The sequence below is a fragment of the Vespa crabro genome, chromosome 22 (assembly GCF_910589235.1).
Source record: "Vespa crabro chromosome 22, iyVesCrab1.2, whole genome shotgun sequence".
NCBI lineage: Eukaryota > Metazoa > Arthropoda > Insecta > Hymenoptera > Vespidae > Vespa > Vespa crabro.
In genome coordinates this window covers 3,792,903-3,810,769 of record NC_060976.1, presented here as the reverse complement: position 1 = coordinate 3,810,769, position 17,867 = coordinate 3,792,903, and the positions used below count along the sequence as shown (strand labels likewise).

Genomic DNA, 17,867 nt, shown 5'->3' with positions numbered 1-17,867 from the left:
TTAGCCTTCCACTTTGGTAAAATGTAAAATAATTAAAAAGATTATTTCTTCTTTCGTCTTATTTTACAATCTCGAAAGCATGAGACAAATGCACGTACTACAAAAAAAAAAAAAAGACTATACTGAAATCTTCCGCAATGTCTTCTTACTTAATATTTTTTCTTTTACGCTCACGTCATATTAGCGATCGAATAAATTACGCTGAAGATGTGGCGCGAAGGGTGGACGCGCTTGCGCGTTTGTTTAAATGAAACTATATATTCCTATCTATTCCTTCGCATCATCCTCACGTGCGTGTCTATCTCATGCATTCAAACTCACTCTCAGTCGAGCTTACACTCTCGAACCGTTCTGTCCTGCGTCCTATCGATCGTTGAACCGACCTGTCAACGAATAGTTTTTTTTTAAACGGATGGATATGAAATTGGAGGAAGACGGCAAGGATTACGCGATAAAACCTTGTCGTTATGTGTTAAAGCCGATCGGACTTTGGCCAATGATTTATAGACGTGTATCACATACGGAAAGAATCATTTCTGCTATATTAGCTGTCACGAGTTTCTCTAGCGTTTGTTTTGTCTTGATACCGGCCGGTCTCTATACGCTCTTTTATGAGCGAAATATAAATAGCAAATTAAAGCTTTTTGGACCAATCGGTTTCTGTTTGACCTCGACTATCAAATACTGTTACCTTGGGTTAAAAGGTGAAGCCATTGGGCGTTGTATCGCGCACGTCGAAAATGATTGGGAGACGGTGCTCGATCGGAATCATCGAACGATCATGAGGAAATATGCTACCGTCGGTCGTAATCTCACTATTCTCTGCGCCCTTTTTCTTTACAGCGGTGGTATATCCTATCATACGGTCATGACGCTATCCATGACCAAAAAGATCAATGAAACTCTCACAATAAAGGCGCTCACCTATCCAGGATATGATAGATACTTCGACGTGCAGGCTAGTCCAACTTACGAGATCGTCTTTTTTCTGCATTGCGTGTGCGCTATGGTGATGCATAGCATAACGACGGCTGCCTGTAGTCTGGCAGCTACTTTCGTCACTCATGCTTGTGGCCAAATACAAATTATCATGATTAGATTGAATGATCTTGTTGAAGGTAAAGAGAGCGGTGACATCAAACTGAACGATCGTATGGCTATCATTATCCGAGATCATGTAAAAACATTAAGGTAAATCAGAATCTTCTTTTAACGTTGCACGTATTCTCTTTTTTTCTCTTTTTTTCTCAATAGCACTCATATTAATAAGAATGTAACAAACGTGTCGACGGAAACGAACGATTATTGCAGATTTTCCGCGGAAGTCGAAAAGGTCTTATGCGTCGTATACTTGTTAGAATTAATAGCATCTACCTTGATCATTTGTTTATTGGAGTATTATTGTATTACGGTAATATTATTAAGCGAATTATATACCAATTGTAAACAATATTTAAAAAATTCTGTGATTTTAGGAATGGGAAAATAACGATCGGGTCGCAACTATGACATATTTCATCCTATTGGTTTCTTTCACTTTTAATATATTCATATTTTGCTATATAGGAGAACTATTGGTCGATCAGGTATATACTTGCACGCTTTTTTAGATTCTTCTATCGTTTCTAGATCTATTAATTACTAAGCATTAGACGGCCTTTCGAATAGTACTTTTTTTTTTAATGAAATTACGCTCGTTAAATATTGCGACAGTGTAGAAAAGTCGGAGCTGCGTCATATAACATCGAATGGTATCGTCTACCAAAAAACCTTAGCTTTGGTCTGATCTTATTAATAGCGATTTCGAATAGACCACCAAAAATTACAGCTGGAAAATTATTTGAACTATCTCTTTTTACATTTGGCAGTGTAAGTATTCAGACGTCATTGCTTTTAATAGAAAATACATACGTATCTTGAAGATAGGTATCTTATTTTTTATCCCACGATGAACTTCAGGTACTTAAAACGTCTGTCGTTTATCTCAACTTGATTCGAACGATTACAGATTAAATGAAAGATATCAAACAGACATACGATTCTCTCCCATAGATTATTTTTTACATAATATTCATCAAGTTTGTATTAATTCTACGATAAATTATAAATCAAAATTTATAATTAATATGAAGTAATATAACAGAAATATTGTTACAAGACGATCTTACGTGATAGAGAAAAAAGTACAACTTACCTATTTATTAATGATTTAAAAATAGTTTTAACATCTAAGCATTGAATTAAACGAATGAAACTGATCGAAAAAAGTTCATCTATCCTCCACATTCCTTATATGTCTATTCTTATTAGAAGACCTTTGGAAGGAAAGTTTTATCACACACACACATACACACACAAATGCATAGTATACGCTCGATAGACTAACTCACTCATAATATCGCGCGAATCATCGAAGAGTGGACGCGCTTGCGCATCCCTTTAAATCGAATTATTCCTATTCCTTCGCATCATCCTCATGCTATCAAATTGACGTGAACAAACTCCCGCGCTCATGTTTACGTTCAGTCAAACTCACGCTCTCGAGTCGTTCAACTGTATCCTATCGATCATAAGACTGAGATATCGGTGAATAGTTTTTCTAAACGTATTGAAACAATGTTGGAGGAAAATAACAAGAATTACGCGATACAACTCTGTCGTTTCGTGTTAAAACCAATTGGACTTTGGCCAATGGTTTACAAAGACGTATCGAGTACAGAAAAAATCCTTTCTGCCATATTAGCAATCACGTGTTTCTTTACGATTTGTTTCGTTCTACTACCAGCCGGTTTTTACACGCTATTTTACGAGCACGACGTAAATGCCAAACTGAAGCTTTTTGGCCCAGTTGGGTTTTGTTTAACCTCAACCATTAAATACTGCTATCTTGGATTGAAAGGCGAGGCCATTGGACGTTGCATCGCGCACGTCGAGAACGATTGGAAGCTGGTGCGCGATCGGAATCATCGAACGATCATGATGGAATATGCTACGCTCGGTCGTAATCTCACTGTTCTCTGCGCCCTTTTTCTTTTCAGCGGTGGCATGTCTTATCATACGGTCATGACGCTCTCCTCGAGCAAGAAGATCAATGAAACTCTCACAATAAGGGTGCTTACCTATCCAGGATACAACAGGTATTTCGACGTACAGGCTAGTCCAACTTATGAGATCATCTTCTTCCTTCATTGCTTGTGCGCCATGGTCATGTACAGCATAACAACAGCTGCCTGTAGTTTGGCAGCTACTTTTGTTACGCATGCTTGTGGCCAAGTACAGATAATCATGACAAGGCTGAGCGATCTCGTCGAAGGTAAGGACAGCAATAACATTGAACTAAACGATCGTCTGGTCATCATTGTTCGAGATCATGTCAAAACCTTAAGGTAAATCTGATTCTTTAGTCTCTCTTTTTTAATTCTAAAGTTAATTCATTTTTTTTTTCTTTAACTTAATCAATTTTATCTTGATCACCCTAATCTTTCATTGTCAAAATAATGTGTCTCTGAAAAATCTGAATGGATCATTGATCGTTTCGTTATAACAATTTGTTTATAAAAATTTATAATAAATTATTAAATAAATGTATTTTTAAATATCTTTACGTTGGTAAGATTTTAACGTCAACTTATATAAAATTATTTAGTAGAATTGTTTATAACAAATTATTTATAACAAATTGTTTATAACAAATAGTATATAATAAATTGTTTATAAGATATAATTAAATATTTGTATATATATAAAATTGCACGAATCATTTGTTGTCAATTTATAAAAAATTAATTTGCCAACATTGTTTATAACAAATTGTTTATAACAAATTGTTTATAAAAAATTATTAAGTATATACATATACATGTATATATGTATATCTACAAAGATGATTTGTTATTGAGTTATAAGAAATTGCTTCTCGAAATTGTTTATAACAAATTGTTTATAACAAATTGTTAAATAATTTATTTATATATGTACATATATATACATATACATAGATCCATTTTGTCAAACTATAAAAAATTCCTACATAAAATAATGTATAACAAATTGTTTATAACAAATTGTTTATAACAAATTGTTTATAACAAATTGTTTATAAAAAATTATTAAATAGATACATACACATGTATGTATCCATACGTACGAAGATCATTTGTTGTCAATTTACAAGAAATTATTTTTCAAAATTGTTTATAACAAATTGTTTATAACAAATTGTTTATAACAAATTGTTAAATAATTTATTTAGATGTATAGACATATACTCACATAGATTTATTTCATGTTAAATTATTAAAAATTTCTACACAAAATTATTTATAATAAATTGTTTATAACAAATTGTTTATAACAATAAGATGATAAAATGGTAAAAAAATTGCCCTTTACAACGGTACTTTTTTCAAATCTCTACGATTATTAGTTCCAGAGATATAACAACATAAAGAATTATATTTACGATGACCCACTGACCTAGATAATTTCTTGGAATGCGCACTAACCTACGTAAATTCATTGAAGATTAACAGCTGTAGTAATTCATGTTGTAGTACTATTAGTAGTACTACTGTAGTACTATCGTAGTACTACGCACATATGTTATGAATAATGAATGAAATCTTTCGAAGGCGATATCTCCGCAACGAAAAGTCGTAGAGACTTGAAACAAGTACCATTTTAAAGGGAAAAATGCTGTCTTTTTATCTATGCATTTGGATTATATCATTATCAACATTTCATAGACTCATATCTTGTTAGTCCATGCATTTTGCTATTTGTCAATTAATAGAAAATTGCTCTCCTTTTATTTTCCCCTTTTTATACGATTAAAATGTTTCGTCACGTCCACAGAGACGAACGATTTTTGCAGATTTTCCGTACAAGTTGAAAAAGTGCTGCGTGAAGTATGCTTACTGGAATTGGTAGCATCCACATTGATCATATGCTTGCTCGAGTATTACTGTATGACGGTAAACATCAAGAGGGTGACAGTACCAATATTAAAGATATATTTAAAGAGCTTGTGCTTTTAGGAATGGGAAAATAACGATCCGATTGCAACTTTGACGTACTTCATCTTATTAATTTCTTTCACTTTTAATATATTTATATTTTGCTATATCGGTGAATTGCTAGTTGATCAGGTTCGTTTTTTCTTTATCGTTTGTTACTAACATATAAAGGTTAAATGATCTGCCGAAAATTCTTCATATCGAACTATGCTTATAAATTTTATAACAGTGCAAAAAAGTCGGAGCTGCATCATATAACGTCGAGTGGTATTGTCTACCAAAAAATATTGGCCTCGGCCTAATCTTATTGATAGCAATCTCGAATTATCCACCAAAGATTACTGCTGGAAAATTATTTGAGTTATCTCTTTTTACATTTGGTAGCGTAAGTAAGATTTGAATGTTATTTCTTTTAACGAAAAATAACTAAATATTTTATCAATCTATAAACTTCAGGTGCTTAAGACGTCCCTCATTTATCTTAATTTAATTCGGACGATTACAGATTAAATTGAAGATATCGAACAATCAAATAAGTTTTTCTCATAAGCATATGTAATTAATTAAATTTACATTTCTTTTACGATAAATAACAGATGAAATTTATTAAGAATATGAAACTGTTGCGTAATACGAAACAGGTAAATTTACTTTTTGGAATATAACTTTTACAATACAGACATCGAGTTAAATGAATGTAACTAATTAAAATTATCCAATTGTACTGTTATTTATAATAAATTTCAATGTATAATCTAACCAATAATTTAGCATTGAAATTCTCACCATTGAAAGGCGGTTCTTTTATTCTCTGACTGTAGTATCATTAATAATGAAAGATCTGGTTAGTCCATTCGTTGAGTCGTCTTAAGACTCCGCCCTCGTGCGCCGTACGGTTGCGCGTATAGTTGACACTATTTCTGCTCCGACAAAATGGTAATCTAAGAATATTTTTTCTTCATAGACATCTGTTAACTATCGATCGATAATCGAAATATTTAAAATATATATTTTATATACCTAAATTAATTATAATAAATGATACAAATGAAACGAAATGTAATGAAGAAATTTAAGGACGAAATTAATCGAATATTAATATTAATCGAAAGTAAAAGAAAATGAATAATAATAATCCTGAGAGAGTTTAAAATGAAATAATAATTTATTAAATCAGAGCTTTATTAATCGTGAGTAATTGTAATTTGACATACCTATTTAGGTATTATATTTATTATCGTTATTGATGTATAGTAAAAATATCTCGTAAAAACAGAGGCTACACGCATAACTATTGATTAAGAAACTCATTGAAAAGTCGTATCCGATATCTATGAGATTAAAGATTGGTCTAGTGATTATCTGAAAGACAAAGGATACGTAGACTGTGCATATATACGTAGCGTATAGAGGCGCAAGCGCAGAAAATGACGAAAGAATAATCAATCGTTCGTTGTTTATCTGTATCAGTCTAAGATCAATCCGAAATTAGTTTAGCGCAGAACTTCCTGCCACGAGGATGCATCATTCGTCAGATTTTTTCAATTCCGTAGACTCTTTGAAACGTCGTGAGAAAGATATCGAATATGCAATCAAATATGGTCGTTTCGTACTTAGATCGATAGGTATTTGGCCGGATACAGAAAATAAAATACGCCAATATCTTTCAAATCTCGCAATCTTGACGGGTAATCTTATATTAAGCTTCGCAATAATACCTTGCGCTCTGCATATAGTTTACGAGGAAAAAGATACAAATTCGAAGCTAAAACTTTTCGGTCTTCTAAGTTTTTGTATCTGTGTGATGATCAAATATTTCGCTCTTTCCATACGTCGATCAAACATCGTTCGATGCATCGAATGGTTGAAAACTGATTGGTATCAGGTTAGCATACCGATTATTTTAATTAATTTATTTATACAATATTTTCGAAAATATCTCTCTAAATGAAATATGTTAGACATGGTGACGAAAAGTGTGACAAAACATGTTATTTTTTTGCTTAAGAAATTTTGTACTTTTCTTTTTTTTTTTTTTTTTTTTTTTTAATCATCAAACAATTTCACGAAACTATTTAATATTAAACATTATTATGTGATAATTAATATTCAAATACATATAACGTTGCATTTTGTTTGTAATTTGGATAAAATTTAAAACAAACAAATAACAATCTATCAAATAGAGATAACACTTGATCATTTTACAAGTTAGGAAATTCAACGACGTTGCAATAGGTAAAGCATCAATCACACCGCAAACTAATGCTAAAGTATGCAAAGACCGGAAGAAATCTTACCATGATGTGTGCAATGTTCATGTACACAGGCGGTATGATTTATCACACGATCTTACCTTTTTCTGGTCCACGTATTATGGATGTATCGAATCGTACATTGAAGCCGTTGGTTTATCCGAGCTACAGTGTCCTTTACGACGTACAGAAGAGTCCCATTTATGAATTCGTTTATCTCACTCATTGTTTGTGCGGATACGTGATATATTCCGTAACGACGGGTGCTTGTAGCCTAGCAGCGATCTTCGCGATGCATATTTGCGGACAAATCGAAATTATAGCGTCGTTGATAGATGATCTTGTTGACGGACAAAAATACAATGATACAAGAACTTGTGCCGGTCAACGATTAGCTGCAATTGTGAAACATCATTTATATGTAATACGGTAATAATTTCGATTAATTTTTCTGATAAAAAATTAAAAATAAAAAATATCCATACGCGACGCTTTACAGATTTGTCACTGCTTTAGAAGATCTCCTGCAAGAAGTTTGTTTGATAGAATTCACGGGTTCAACTTTCCTGATATGCTTACTCGAATATTATTGCATCACGGTGCGCAAGTAAACATAAAATAAATTAATCAAAGAATACGATTAATCTATGATATAGCATCTACCTATTTACTTGCTATTATCTAATATAAATATCTATTCTAATCTCGAATTTTATATTCACGTAAATCACATAGTTCACGTAGAAAATAGGACATAAGTAATCACAATATAAATATTTTAATTAAAATTTATTCTTCGTCATTTTTACGCAGGATTGGGAAGAAAATAATAGGATTGGTGTATTTACATATAGCATACTACTGACTTCTATGACCTTTAATATGTTTATATTGTGCTATATTGGAGAATCTTTAACAAACAAGGTAAATTGATGATCAATGTAAATATATATTTCGTATCCTATTAATATTTCAACTTTCTCCCTCTCTCTCTCTCTCTCTCTCCCTCTTGATGTTTACATTTAATAAAAGACGAATAAAGTTGGTGAACGATGTTGTACGATCGAATGGTATCGTTTACCATCGAAAGTAGCAGCAGGATTGATCTTAATCATCGCTGTATCGAATAATTCAGTTAAAATCACTGCTGGAAAAATGGTCGACTTGTCTTTGCTTACCTTCAGCAACGTAAGAATTTTATAATTAGTTGTGAAATTATATTGAATTAAACCCTTTAATTAACCGCCATCGTCTTTGCAGTTATTGAAAACATCGATAGCATATTTGAATTTCTTACGAAAGTTAGTGATATAAATTAATATCTACTATATATGTACATGCTTAAAATTAGAAAATAAATTATAATTTAATCTTAGAATTTTTTGTTTCTTTTATTTAATTAGAAATTTTTCATCCTCGAAATATAAATGTTTCAATTTTTTTTATTACTTACAACCACCTATATGATATTAATCTCTTTTTTACAATTACTATGAAGTTTCGAAATAGATATTAATACAAAGCTATCGAAATTTATATTGAAATATAATTAATTAAATTATAATTACTTGAAGAAGTCGCAAATAGAAGAAGACGTTCTAAGAGAGCTGTTGATCGTGTCGCCTTCCACTACGTAATGAGACAATAACTGAGTAATAGGCATTGAGAGATTAAGAATTTATTTACATGAGTTCGATTTAAGGTCAAACGCGCGATCATCTTGTTTTTACCTGTACTCTCATATCTCTTCGAAGATTTATTTACGTAGATATATATGTTTTTATTTCGAAATTCGAGAATTCACACGAGAGGAAATTTGTTTACCTTATGGGCCAATCAGTAATCGTGTTTGAATCGGAACTATTCTCTCATTGGAGCGTTAGAAAGTTTCGAGATATCGATATAAATCTCGAAAAAAATTGGCAAAGTGTATGAATCATCGAAAGAGAAAAAAATGTAGGAAGTGCGTAACTTGTTTAAATCAAAGTGCAATTTTTATGCGAATAATTATGATAAAATATAGTAATGCAGAATATGCATTTCTCTTTATATTATGTGCGTGATCTCTGTTTGTATTATGAAGTCTTTGTTTTACGATACAACGTAACAATCAAAGTCGAGATCATAACCTAATTACATATTATATTGTATACGAATGTATGGATCCTTTGTATTATTTGTTTTATGTTGTCATTCGACGACAGCAATCCTTTCTAATTTGGATCTTCATCAGTAAGTAAGTATTTAATAAATAAATTAATAAAAAGTATAAAACCATATCTTTTTTATGTTTCTATTGTTATAGGTAATATATACTTTGCAAGATCATATTGTACTTCTTTGTTAGAAAATATAATCCTAAAATGTCAGAAAGACAAACAGTTGGAGGTATTCCGGTTGAATGCTTGACAGGAGAATTGGGTGCTATATGGTCAGGTTGGCGTATACTGGGTGATCGAGAAGTTGTAAGAGAAGCTTCGGCCAAAGGTACTCATATAAATTTAGCCTATAAATATCTGGCATTTAGAAAGAATTATAGCTTGGACAAAGCAAAAAGTTATTTCAATGAAGAAGTTGAACTTTGGATTCGAGAATTAATAAACAAGTGTCAAGTTTATAGAGCTTCTCATATTTTAAAAAATATGGTATGTTAAAATTGTTTAAATAGCTTCCATTCTAATTTCATCTAATCTCATTATATAGTTTGATATAACCTATTATGATTATTTTAGGGAAAAGATCCGACCAAGTATATATCTGAAGTTTGTATTAAATCTAAGGAACCTGTATTGAGAGATTATTTAGCAAATTATATGATAAGCAGTAATGGTTTTGATGATGTGCAAAAGGAAGCATGGGCTATTATACAGAGTATTTTACAGTATGAAAAAAGATGCATGTAAGTTCCTGCATGGATTATCAGGTTAAATGTATTAATCCACAGTCCTTTGAATATCATATTAATTTCTCATAGGCTTGAAAATCTATTCGGTAGTACAATATGTATAGAGGACATGATAAATTTACCTGAAAATATTAAGCAGGCATTATGTACAGAATTATATATTCAATTATTTGAACCAAAATTGTTAAGAAACATGACAAATAGTGTTGTCTGGGACTGTTTGTTATTATATAATAAGATTGATACAATTAAATATTGGATTGATAAAAGGTATAATACTAATGTAATAACAGAAGGGACATATGAAATTGATGAAAATTTAAAAGATCTCATTGATAATTTTACCATTACTCCTGAAATGATAGAACAGATAGATCTTTCAGATGCTAATAATCTTATAAAAGATCTGACAAAGAATCATTTATGCAAGTATGCATAAGTAATTATATTAAATTTTAGATTGATTTTATGAAAATTAAAACTAATACAATAAAATCCATGTAATCTTTCAGGTATGGAATATTTACCAAAACTGAACAAGATAATCTGAAATTAATGCTAGCAAGGATATTTAGTAGTCAACTCACATTACAAGATTTTGAAAAAATATTAACTTATGAAAGTTGCAATATTAACAAAATTGAATTTTTGGATAACATTAATATAAATTATTATCTCATGCAACAAAATTATACCATAGAGACTACATCAAAAGTAAAAAACTTATATAATATTCTAAATAGAATGAGCGATCCACAATGTGATATTTTAGATACAATAACTGATGCAATAGTTCAGAATATTCATTTTATTTCTGATAATCTTACTGACTTTTTAAAAGAAAATTATTTAATTTCTTTTGCATTAGTTTTTTTACAATATTGCAAGATAGATACTATATCAGATTCTATAAATAAAAATATAGAACTTACACGTGACCATTTCAAAAATATGTTAAACAATAAATGCGGATTAGAAATTGGTGCTAATACTGTGCCATACGAAATTCTTTGCGATATACTAGAACATATACCGATCGTACGACATATTATCCAAAGTCGATCAAAGGAAAATGATATTACAATGTATGAACTGTTAGATGGATGTCAAAAATTTACTGCAAGATCATTCTTTAAATGGAGATATAATAATGGACCAATACCACATTTCTCAAATGAAAGTTTAGCTAAGAAATATGGATATAAGGAAACATTAACGTATGCTTATTATTTAAAAGAAGGAAGACCCAATATGGCTTTATATACGCTTAAACATCCACAAGGCAAATCTCTTGGAACTATCTCTTCTAGAATGTAAGTTAAAATTTTTTTTTTAATTTGTATTTAATCTGAAAATAACTTATACTTTTGTATTTCAGGAAGTGTAAAGCAGCTTTTTATGCCCATAATTTTGCTTTAAAAAATTTACATCATTCTGAAATAGTCTGTAGCTGCATTTCGTTTCTTGAAATGTTAGGAATCAGTTCTGAAATTTTGAGATTACACATTAGTGCAGCAGATTATGTTAAAAAAACTCTTAATATTTCTATTGGTAATATTAATTTTTCATATACGTGTAATTATTAGAAGAAATTTATATTTAAAATAATTTTGATCTTTCAGAACATCTACTCGAATCTATTATGTTTAAAAATCAAAATAATTTGCAAACTATAATGTTATATTTGGAAAATAGTTTTCAATCGTATCTAAATGATAATGTAACCAATGAAGTGACTATGTTTTTTGATGCATTGAGAACTTGGGAGTTTATAGTACAATTTGCAAGGACTCATGATTTTTTTTTACCTGATACTCTTTTAAAATATTTAGCCCAAAAAGATTTGTGGTTTGAGTTTATATTAGTGGGACATGTTTTTGCTTATCCTACATCACAAGTATGTATTTCAAATTCTTTTAAATACAATAAAGAAGTTACTATGAAAATTACTAATCTTAACTCTATTACAGATTTTAACACTTGCAAAAGAATTTCAAAATATAAATATACGTGAACATTTGTCAACCTGTTTGAATACAGAATCTACAAATGTTTTGTTACATTCCAAGCATGAGACAAAATTGAAGTCGAGAGATGCAAGGCAATCTTTATATTGTAAGATTGGATTAAAGCAAAATGTATGAATTAATATTATATTTGCCATAAGTTAAAATAATATTCTATTCAATCTATAATTTACACTTTTTGTAGGAAGTACCCTTATCTTCTAGTACATCATCTTCATTAACAGATAGTAGCTGCAATACATATTCAATTGTATCTGAAAGGGTTTCATTTGGTGATGATATATTTTCTTCGGATGATGATTTGTGGATGACATTTTTAAAGTGTCATAATAGTCAGGATCCACCTGGTGCATTATTACATGTATCTCATATTACTTTAAGACCTATATTAATTATTTTGGCAACTTGTTATGAGGTATTGTAAAATCTATTAGAATGTTATACTTTATACAAATTTACTAATTATATTTCTTTTAGCCATCATTAACTGCTGCATATTGCTACTCTTGGATGGTAATATCTACAGCAAATAAAAGTATTCTTTCTGATTATGCAGAGTGTCTAGATCAGATAATGTGGCCAGCTAACAAAGTATTAGAATTGATACCAAGATTAGTATCTTCTGGATATGTCTATACGTTAAGCAGAGCATTCAAAATTTTCATGCCTGTAAGCTTGCATTTGTAATAATGATAAATTATCCCTTAATATCACGATTATATTATTGTTAATATCACGAATGTAGGACAGCATATTAAATCCATTTTTCGAATTCCTTTTGCGGTGTACATATTATGGAGAGTTCAAGGAATGCCAACAATATTTGAAGGACTTTAAAATACAATCCTCAACACTTATATGTAGTGTATGTTAATAATATTATGATATTAAATTGAAATGTCTACAGTGTGAATAATTAATAAGATTTTATCTTTTTAGAAAATTGTTAATTGGGAATCGGTTGATGACACATACTTGAAGAATTTTTATTGGGTTGCATTGTTAGTTATAAAATGTATTGTAGTAGCACTTGCTCATAATTTTCGAAGTACGCAGTTACAGATACATTTTTTGAGTTCTCTATCAAAGTGCAATTTTCATTGTGAATTTCCAGGTAATAAGAAGTAATAATTTATAATAGCGCAAAAAATAATATCCACAGATTAAGATAATTTTGTTTTCAGCTGACATACCCAATTTTCAAAACCTTTTAAACATTACAAAGGTTTTATTGAAAACTGAGGTTACAATGAATTTTGCAGCCTTCACTGTGACGAATAATGTATATTGTTATGATCAAGAAGTCAATAGATGTATTGATCGTTTGGTAGAACTTAAAGATTATATTAATGCATTACAAATATGCGGCATAGCAGGAAGAGATACAACAGAAATAATACTTACTCAGGTATATACTTTGATAAATTTTTTTAATTTTAACATAACTATCGTATATTATAGAAATTTTATGAAATAATTGGTTTTAGTATCGTAATGAATTTGAACATCATGCAAGTACTAAAAGTAAATTGGAAAAATCGTTTTGGAAACGATGTACAGATGATTTTAAAAAATATAATGTGCCATCTAAAAGAGTAGCAGAATTTCTAGTTGAGCATGCTGAAAAAGTTCTTTCGCATAAAGAAAGGTATATATGATAATTATCATTTTTATAAGGGCATAACATATAGAATACTATACGTATATTAATATCTAATTTTGAACAGATATGAAGTATTGAAGTTTGCTTTTGAAACATTGAAAGAGAGTCAAATAGAGCAACAAACTATTGATACCTTAGAAATGGCCATGTGGAAATCGTGTATTTTAATAGGTCCTAATAATGTCCTATTGGAATATGAGGAAGAAATTTTACAAAAATTAAAAACTGAATTATTGTCGGGATTAAATAAGTTACAAGTTACATGCACTTTGGCTGATGCTAATGAATACAGTGCTGCTGAATATTTAATTAATAAATTAATAGATGCAGGCAAACTTGATCTTGCCTTGAGGATTAGTACAATATTTAATTATAAACATAGAGTAAGTATTATTCTTTGATGTTTTAAAACAAGCATAACCAGTAAATTCGTTTTTTATTTAGGATTTGCAAGTGTTAATGCTGTGTTTAAGTTTGGCAGAGGGAGAATTATCATATACAGAATTAACATTGCAACAAAAATTTTTTCTGATCGAAGGTGATAAATTCGTACCACAAAAATACAGTATTCTAAAAAATCGTGGACTTCAAAGGCTATCATCGACATCGTCATGTAATTATATCATTCTTTATAATATTGTAATATGTCCGATTTAGCGATGTAACAAAAGTTTTCAGAAAAAAGTTAAAAGTTATCAAGAGAACTGTACTAATGTAAATCTCTTTCTTTTTTCAGTAAATACAATTGGTATAGAATCTGGTAAAACAATCGACGTAAAAAGTACTTCTGTTCGACAGCATCAAATGGAATGTATGTCTGTGTTAGAAAAATTAATGAAAACACTTCGTAATGGGACTGATACAGGTTCTAGAATATTTTTATGTTATAAGCTTGCTATACGATTGGGAAAATCGTATCAATCGCTAATAAAATTAGACAAACCCGTTCAACTTTTGCAAGAAGTAACAGATAGTAATATTGATAATAAGTTTGAGACTGCAAATGATATTATAATAGCATATAAAATAAAAGGCAATGAAATTGCTTCTTTTTTAACGAAAAATATTCTAGATAGTATTACCAAGGCAATCGAGGGTAAATAAAAAAAAATTATTTTATTTCTGAACTCTTATGTTACATTAGAAAAAAATAAAAAAAAAAAAAAGGAAATTAATTTTTTTTAGATAAACAAGATGATTCAATAATTATGTGGGGATGTCCTTTAGATGCAAGCTTTCATTTAATAATGGAATTGTGTAGTGATATTTCCATCTTAGGATTAAATCTCTTAGAAACAGCGCACAAGCTAATGGGCTATTCTCAAGGGGAAAAGAGAGATGGTAATATATATATATATAATGCCATTATTTTTCTTTTTTTTTTTTTTTTCTTTTTTTTTTGTATAACTTCTGAATGAAAAGAAGTTAAAGTAAAAAAAGAATGAGACAATAAATTTCGATAATATTATTAGAATCAATATAATCACTATTTTATAATTGTTTCTGATTATAAGATATTTATTTTTGTACAAAACTTGTATCTACATGCTACTCTGTAGATGTATAGTAATATTTGTCATAAACTAATTCCTTGTGGCTGACTTAAACATTATATTTCAGTTTCAACTTTAAAGACAATAGTAGAATTGTTAATCAGGTCTCACGATTGTTTTACTGCTTGTTGTAATATGGAAGGAATAGCATCTATATTACGAAAATGTCAGAACATTGCAAATACTTTGCAATATCGCAAATATTGGACATTATTGGTAAATCGTTTGTCTTAATTTTGTTACTTCGAAGATCGTTAAAAAAAAAAAAAAAAAAAAAAAAAGAAAAACGAGAAATCATAAAATCCTAATATCATTTTTTCTCAGGTCCGTCTCGTAACAGGAGTTGGTCGCTTCACGGAAATGAATTATATTTTTCAAATATTAAAAGAAAACGATCAATTTGAGTTTTTACTTGGGAAAGGGTTGCACAAGGTATACGTTGCATAATTATATTATTATATTTTATTCCTTGTTATAATATTTTTAACGAAACAGGTACCCGGTCTAAAAACAGCATTACTAGAATTTTTAAAACGTAATTGTCCAGAAAACAAAGAACTCTTTACTTTAGTAGCATTACATTTTCGTCTTTATTACGAAATCGCTTTAATGTGGGAAAATGAAGCGAAGGAAGCAACGAAGGAGCTTATGTTCGATTTGACTAGAGAACATGGTAGAGCAACGAGCTCTTCTCAAACCGAATTGAAATTAATTAAAAATGAAAGTGTACAACAAAAATTGGAAATAATAGTAATGAACTTTACCCACGCAGCGCAATATTACTTACAGGTAAGACACAAGTTTTTTTTTTTTTTTTTTTTTTTTTTTAATTACCCTTCTTGCGTTTTTCTGTAACGTAGGACAATAAATTACATTTTGCAAACAAATGTTGTCAACAAGCGCAACTTGCTGCACTGCAAATCGCATTACTTGGCACAACGTCGAATCAATATACAATATGTATATTAAATTTAAAAAGCGATCAAATCGATAAAATTCTCTGCGAGACATTAAATTTTCAACAAGCTCTTATAGTTACCGGTGCTTATAATCATCATCCAGATTGGGCAAATATTATTTATAGTCATTATATTCTTAACGGAGAGACAAAGTACCTGAAAGACTTCGCTACGGTAATAAAGGTCTCATCCAATGTAGTTGAAGATTGCGCGCGTAGGTACGTTTATACGATTATAACATTTCTTACTATCATTCGTCGCACTAAACATTTTTTACTAATTTTATTAATTTTTCATTTTAGATATAGATCTGAAAGAAGTCTTACTTCTGGTATGAAAAATAATATGAAAACGTTAATATCCGAATTGGAAGACGTCGAATGTAAATATATGTTAGCAAGCCAATTAGGATTTAAGGAAATCGTTGAAGTTATACTCAATAGTCCTGCTACAGCTGCTTATCTCAAAGATACAGTATGGAAAAAGGGTTACAAGGCATCATGATCAACGATGCTACATTCCATTTATAATGTATTCGTTGCATTAAATTTTTATATCAGAATGAAGAGAAAAAGAATAAGAAAGACGTGTTATTAGAAACGCAAGCCTTAAAATATATAAAAACTATATATTTTGCTACGTCGATCCTGCTACAGTATAAAAAATAAATTGTATTTTTTATATAACATTACAATGATCTTCTCGGGATAATCTTATCGACTGATACGGCTTACTTAAAAAAGAAAAAAAAAAAAAGCCTATCAATTTTCATGTCTTTTCAGATATATGATATTAATTGAATTTATTTCAAATAAAATCGAAACTCTTTCGATACGATTTTATTTCTTAATTTATCGATCAATCGTCGTGTCGAATAATCGACTATCGATAGAAATTACAATCACAAGACTTTTCTATAAACTTCCATGGATTGATTAAAACTGTTTATGCACAAGTATACTTCCAAAAAACGTTTATGTACAGTCGGAGAATTAAACTCGGGTGTACGACGGCTGGATGCATATATAAAAAATTGTGAAAAATTGTATGAGCAAGAAGCGGCGAGCAAAAAGGTATCGAGACGTCGGATGGCGTTGTTGGAATACATTGATCGTTTGATGGAATCTATTGAGAGAGAAGAATTAAAGAAAAAAGAAGGTAAGAATTCACAATTTTCCATTTACTAATATGACAACCAATAAAAATAAAAATCCAATTGATTCATCAGCGTTCGAGTATCTGAAAGCATCAAACGAAGCCATGAAAAGAACTATTACAAAATTACAAGATTCTATAAAGTGTTATCGAGAAAGTATGCCCGCGGAATTTCAGAAATTGGATACCCTAAATACCGAGCGACTTTTAAGTCTTGATCCAAAATTATTTTAATCTATTTCAAAATTACAATCGCCATAGCAAAAGTCATACTTTTATATACGTATACCTATATTTAGGACAATGTACATATAATAAATACACTGAAAACAGAG

At 30.0% G+C, this 17,867-nt stretch overlaps 5 protein-coding genes across 6 annotated transcripts; all 5 read left to right on the top strand.

The window, feature by feature from the left end:
* The first annotated feature begins 412 nt into the window (after positions 1-412).
* On the top strand, positions 413-2,322 carry LOC124431619 (odorant receptor 85b-like). The gene is made up of 4 exons (XM_046979721.1): positions 413-1,191; positions 1,312-1,411; positions 1,476-1,586; positions 1,714-2,322. The coding sequence occupies exons 1-4, from the start codon at positions 413-415 to the stop codon at positions 1,918-1,920; spliced, it is 1,197 nt and encodes a 398-aa protein (XP_046835677.1). The 3' UTR covers positions 1,921-2,322.
* Positions 2,323-2,505: 183 nt separating this feature from the next.
* Positions 2,506-5,932, top strand: LOC124431847 (odorant receptor 4-like; the record flags this gene model as incomplete). Its single annotated transcript, XM_046980189.1, has 5 exons — positions 2,506-3,386; positions 4,874-4,973; positions 5,037-5,147; positions 5,245-5,400; positions 5,472-5,932. Coding segments are annotated over 5 exons (1,302 nt in total), but the record flags the coding sequence as incomplete, so codon positions are not given.
* Positions 5,933-6,309: 377 nt separating this feature from the next.
* On the top strand, positions 6,310-8,676 carry LOC124431611. Its single transcript, XM_046979707.1, has 6 exons — positions 6,310-6,900; positions 7,254-7,699; positions 7,770-7,869; positions 8,084-8,194; positions 8,303-8,458; positions 8,531-8,676. The coding sequence occupies exons 1-6, from the start codon at positions 6,535-6,537 to the stop codon at positions 8,582-8,584; spliced, it is 1,233 nt and encodes a 410-aa protein (XP_046835663.1). The 5' UTR covers positions 6,310-6,534; the 3' UTR covers positions 8,585-8,676.
* A 542-nt stretch (positions 8,677-9,218) lies between these two features.
* LOC124431610 (spatacsin) lies at positions 9,219-16,961 on the top strand. 2 transcript variants are annotated; one of them, XM_046979706.1, is made up of 23 exons: positions 9,219-9,502; positions 9,576-9,915; positions 10,003-10,169; positions 10,245-10,604; positions 10,688-11,488; positions 11,554-11,726; positions 11,798-12,072; positions 12,146-12,313; positions 12,387-12,617; positions 12,680-12,871; positions 12,948-13,067; positions 13,142-13,316; positions 13,387-13,610; positions 13,690-13,850; positions 13,930-14,248; positions 14,310-14,478; positions 14,602-14,961; positions 15,051-15,206; positions 15,486-15,634; positions 15,743-15,850; positions 15,914-16,207; positions 16,279-16,595; positions 16,680-16,961. In XM_046979706.1, exons 2-23 carry the CDS (start codon positions 9,634-9,636, stop codon positions 16,879-16,881), a joined length of 5,403 nt encoding a protein of 1,800 aa, XP_046835662.1. In that variant the 5' UTR covers positions 9,219-9,502; positions 9,576-9,633; the 3' UTR covers positions 16,882-16,961. The 2 variants fall into 2 exon arrangements, with proteins under 2 accessions (XP_046835662.1, XP_046835660.1); XM_046979704.1 differs by having other exon boundaries at positions 9,219-9,506.
* A 136-nt stretch (positions 16,962-17,097) lies between these two features.
* On the top strand, positions 17,098-17,866 carry LOC124431617. The gene is made up of 2 exons (XM_046979719.1): positions 17,098-17,535; positions 17,606-17,866. The coding sequence occupies exons 1-2, from the start codon at positions 17,325-17,327 to the stop codon at positions 17,764-17,766; spliced, it is 372 nt and encodes a 123-aa protein (XP_046835675.1). The 5' UTR covers positions 17,098-17,324; the 3' UTR covers positions 17,767-17,866.
* The last annotated feature ends 1 nt before the right edge of the window (position 17,867 follows it).

What these genes read in the sequence shown, in the direction of transcription:
- LOC124431619 (XM_046979721.1), top strand. Translation starts at nt 413, where the DNA reads ATGGATATGAAATTGGAGGAAGACGGCAAGGATTACGCGATAAAACCT. An exon ending in TGGAGTATTATTGTATTACG is followed by an intron (nt 1,412 to 1,475) that starts GTAATATTATTA and finishes CTGTGATTTTAG; the next exon opens with GAATGGGAAAATAACGATCG. An exon ending in GAGAACTATTGGTCGATCAG is followed by an intron (nt 1,587 to 1,713) that starts GTATATACTTGC and finishes ATATTGCGACAG; the next exon opens with TGTAGAAAAGTCGGAGCTGC.
- LOC124431611 (XM_046979707.1), top strand. Translation starts at nt 6,535, where the DNA reads ATGCATCATTCGTCAGATTTTTTCAATTCCGTAGACTCTTTGAAACGT. An exon ending in TGAAAACTGATTGGTATCAG is followed by an intron (nt 6,901 to 7,253) that starts GTTAGCATACCG and finishes ACGTTGCAATAG; the next exon opens with GTAAAGCATCAATCACACCG. An exon ending in CATCATTTATATGTAATACG is followed by an intron (nt 7,700 to 7,769) that starts GTAATAATTTCG and finishes GACGCTTTACAG; the next exon opens with ATTTGTCACTGCTTTAGAAG.
- LOC124431610 (XM_046979706.1), top strand. Translation starts at nt 9,634, where the DNA reads ATGTCAGAAAGACAAACAGTTGGAGGTATTCCGGTTGAATGCTTGACA. An exon ending in CAGAAATAATACTTACTCAG is followed by an intron (nt 13,611 to 13,689) that starts GTATATACTTTG and finishes AATTGGTTTTAG; the next exon opens with TATCGTAATGAATTTGAACA. An exon ending in GCTATCATCGACATCGTCAT is followed by an intron (nt 14,479 to 14,601) that starts GTAATTATATCA and finishes TTCTTTTTTCAG; the next exon opens with TAAATACAATTGGTATAGAA.
- LOC124431617 (XM_046979719.1), top strand. Translation starts at nt 17,325, where the DNA reads ATGCACAAGTATACTTCCAAAAAACGTTTATGTACAGTCGGAGAATTA. An exon ending in AGAATTAAAGAAAAAAGAAG is followed by an intron (nt 17,536 to 17,605) that starts GTAAGAATTCAC and finishes TTGATTCATCAG; the next exon opens with CGTTCGAGTATCTGAAAGCA.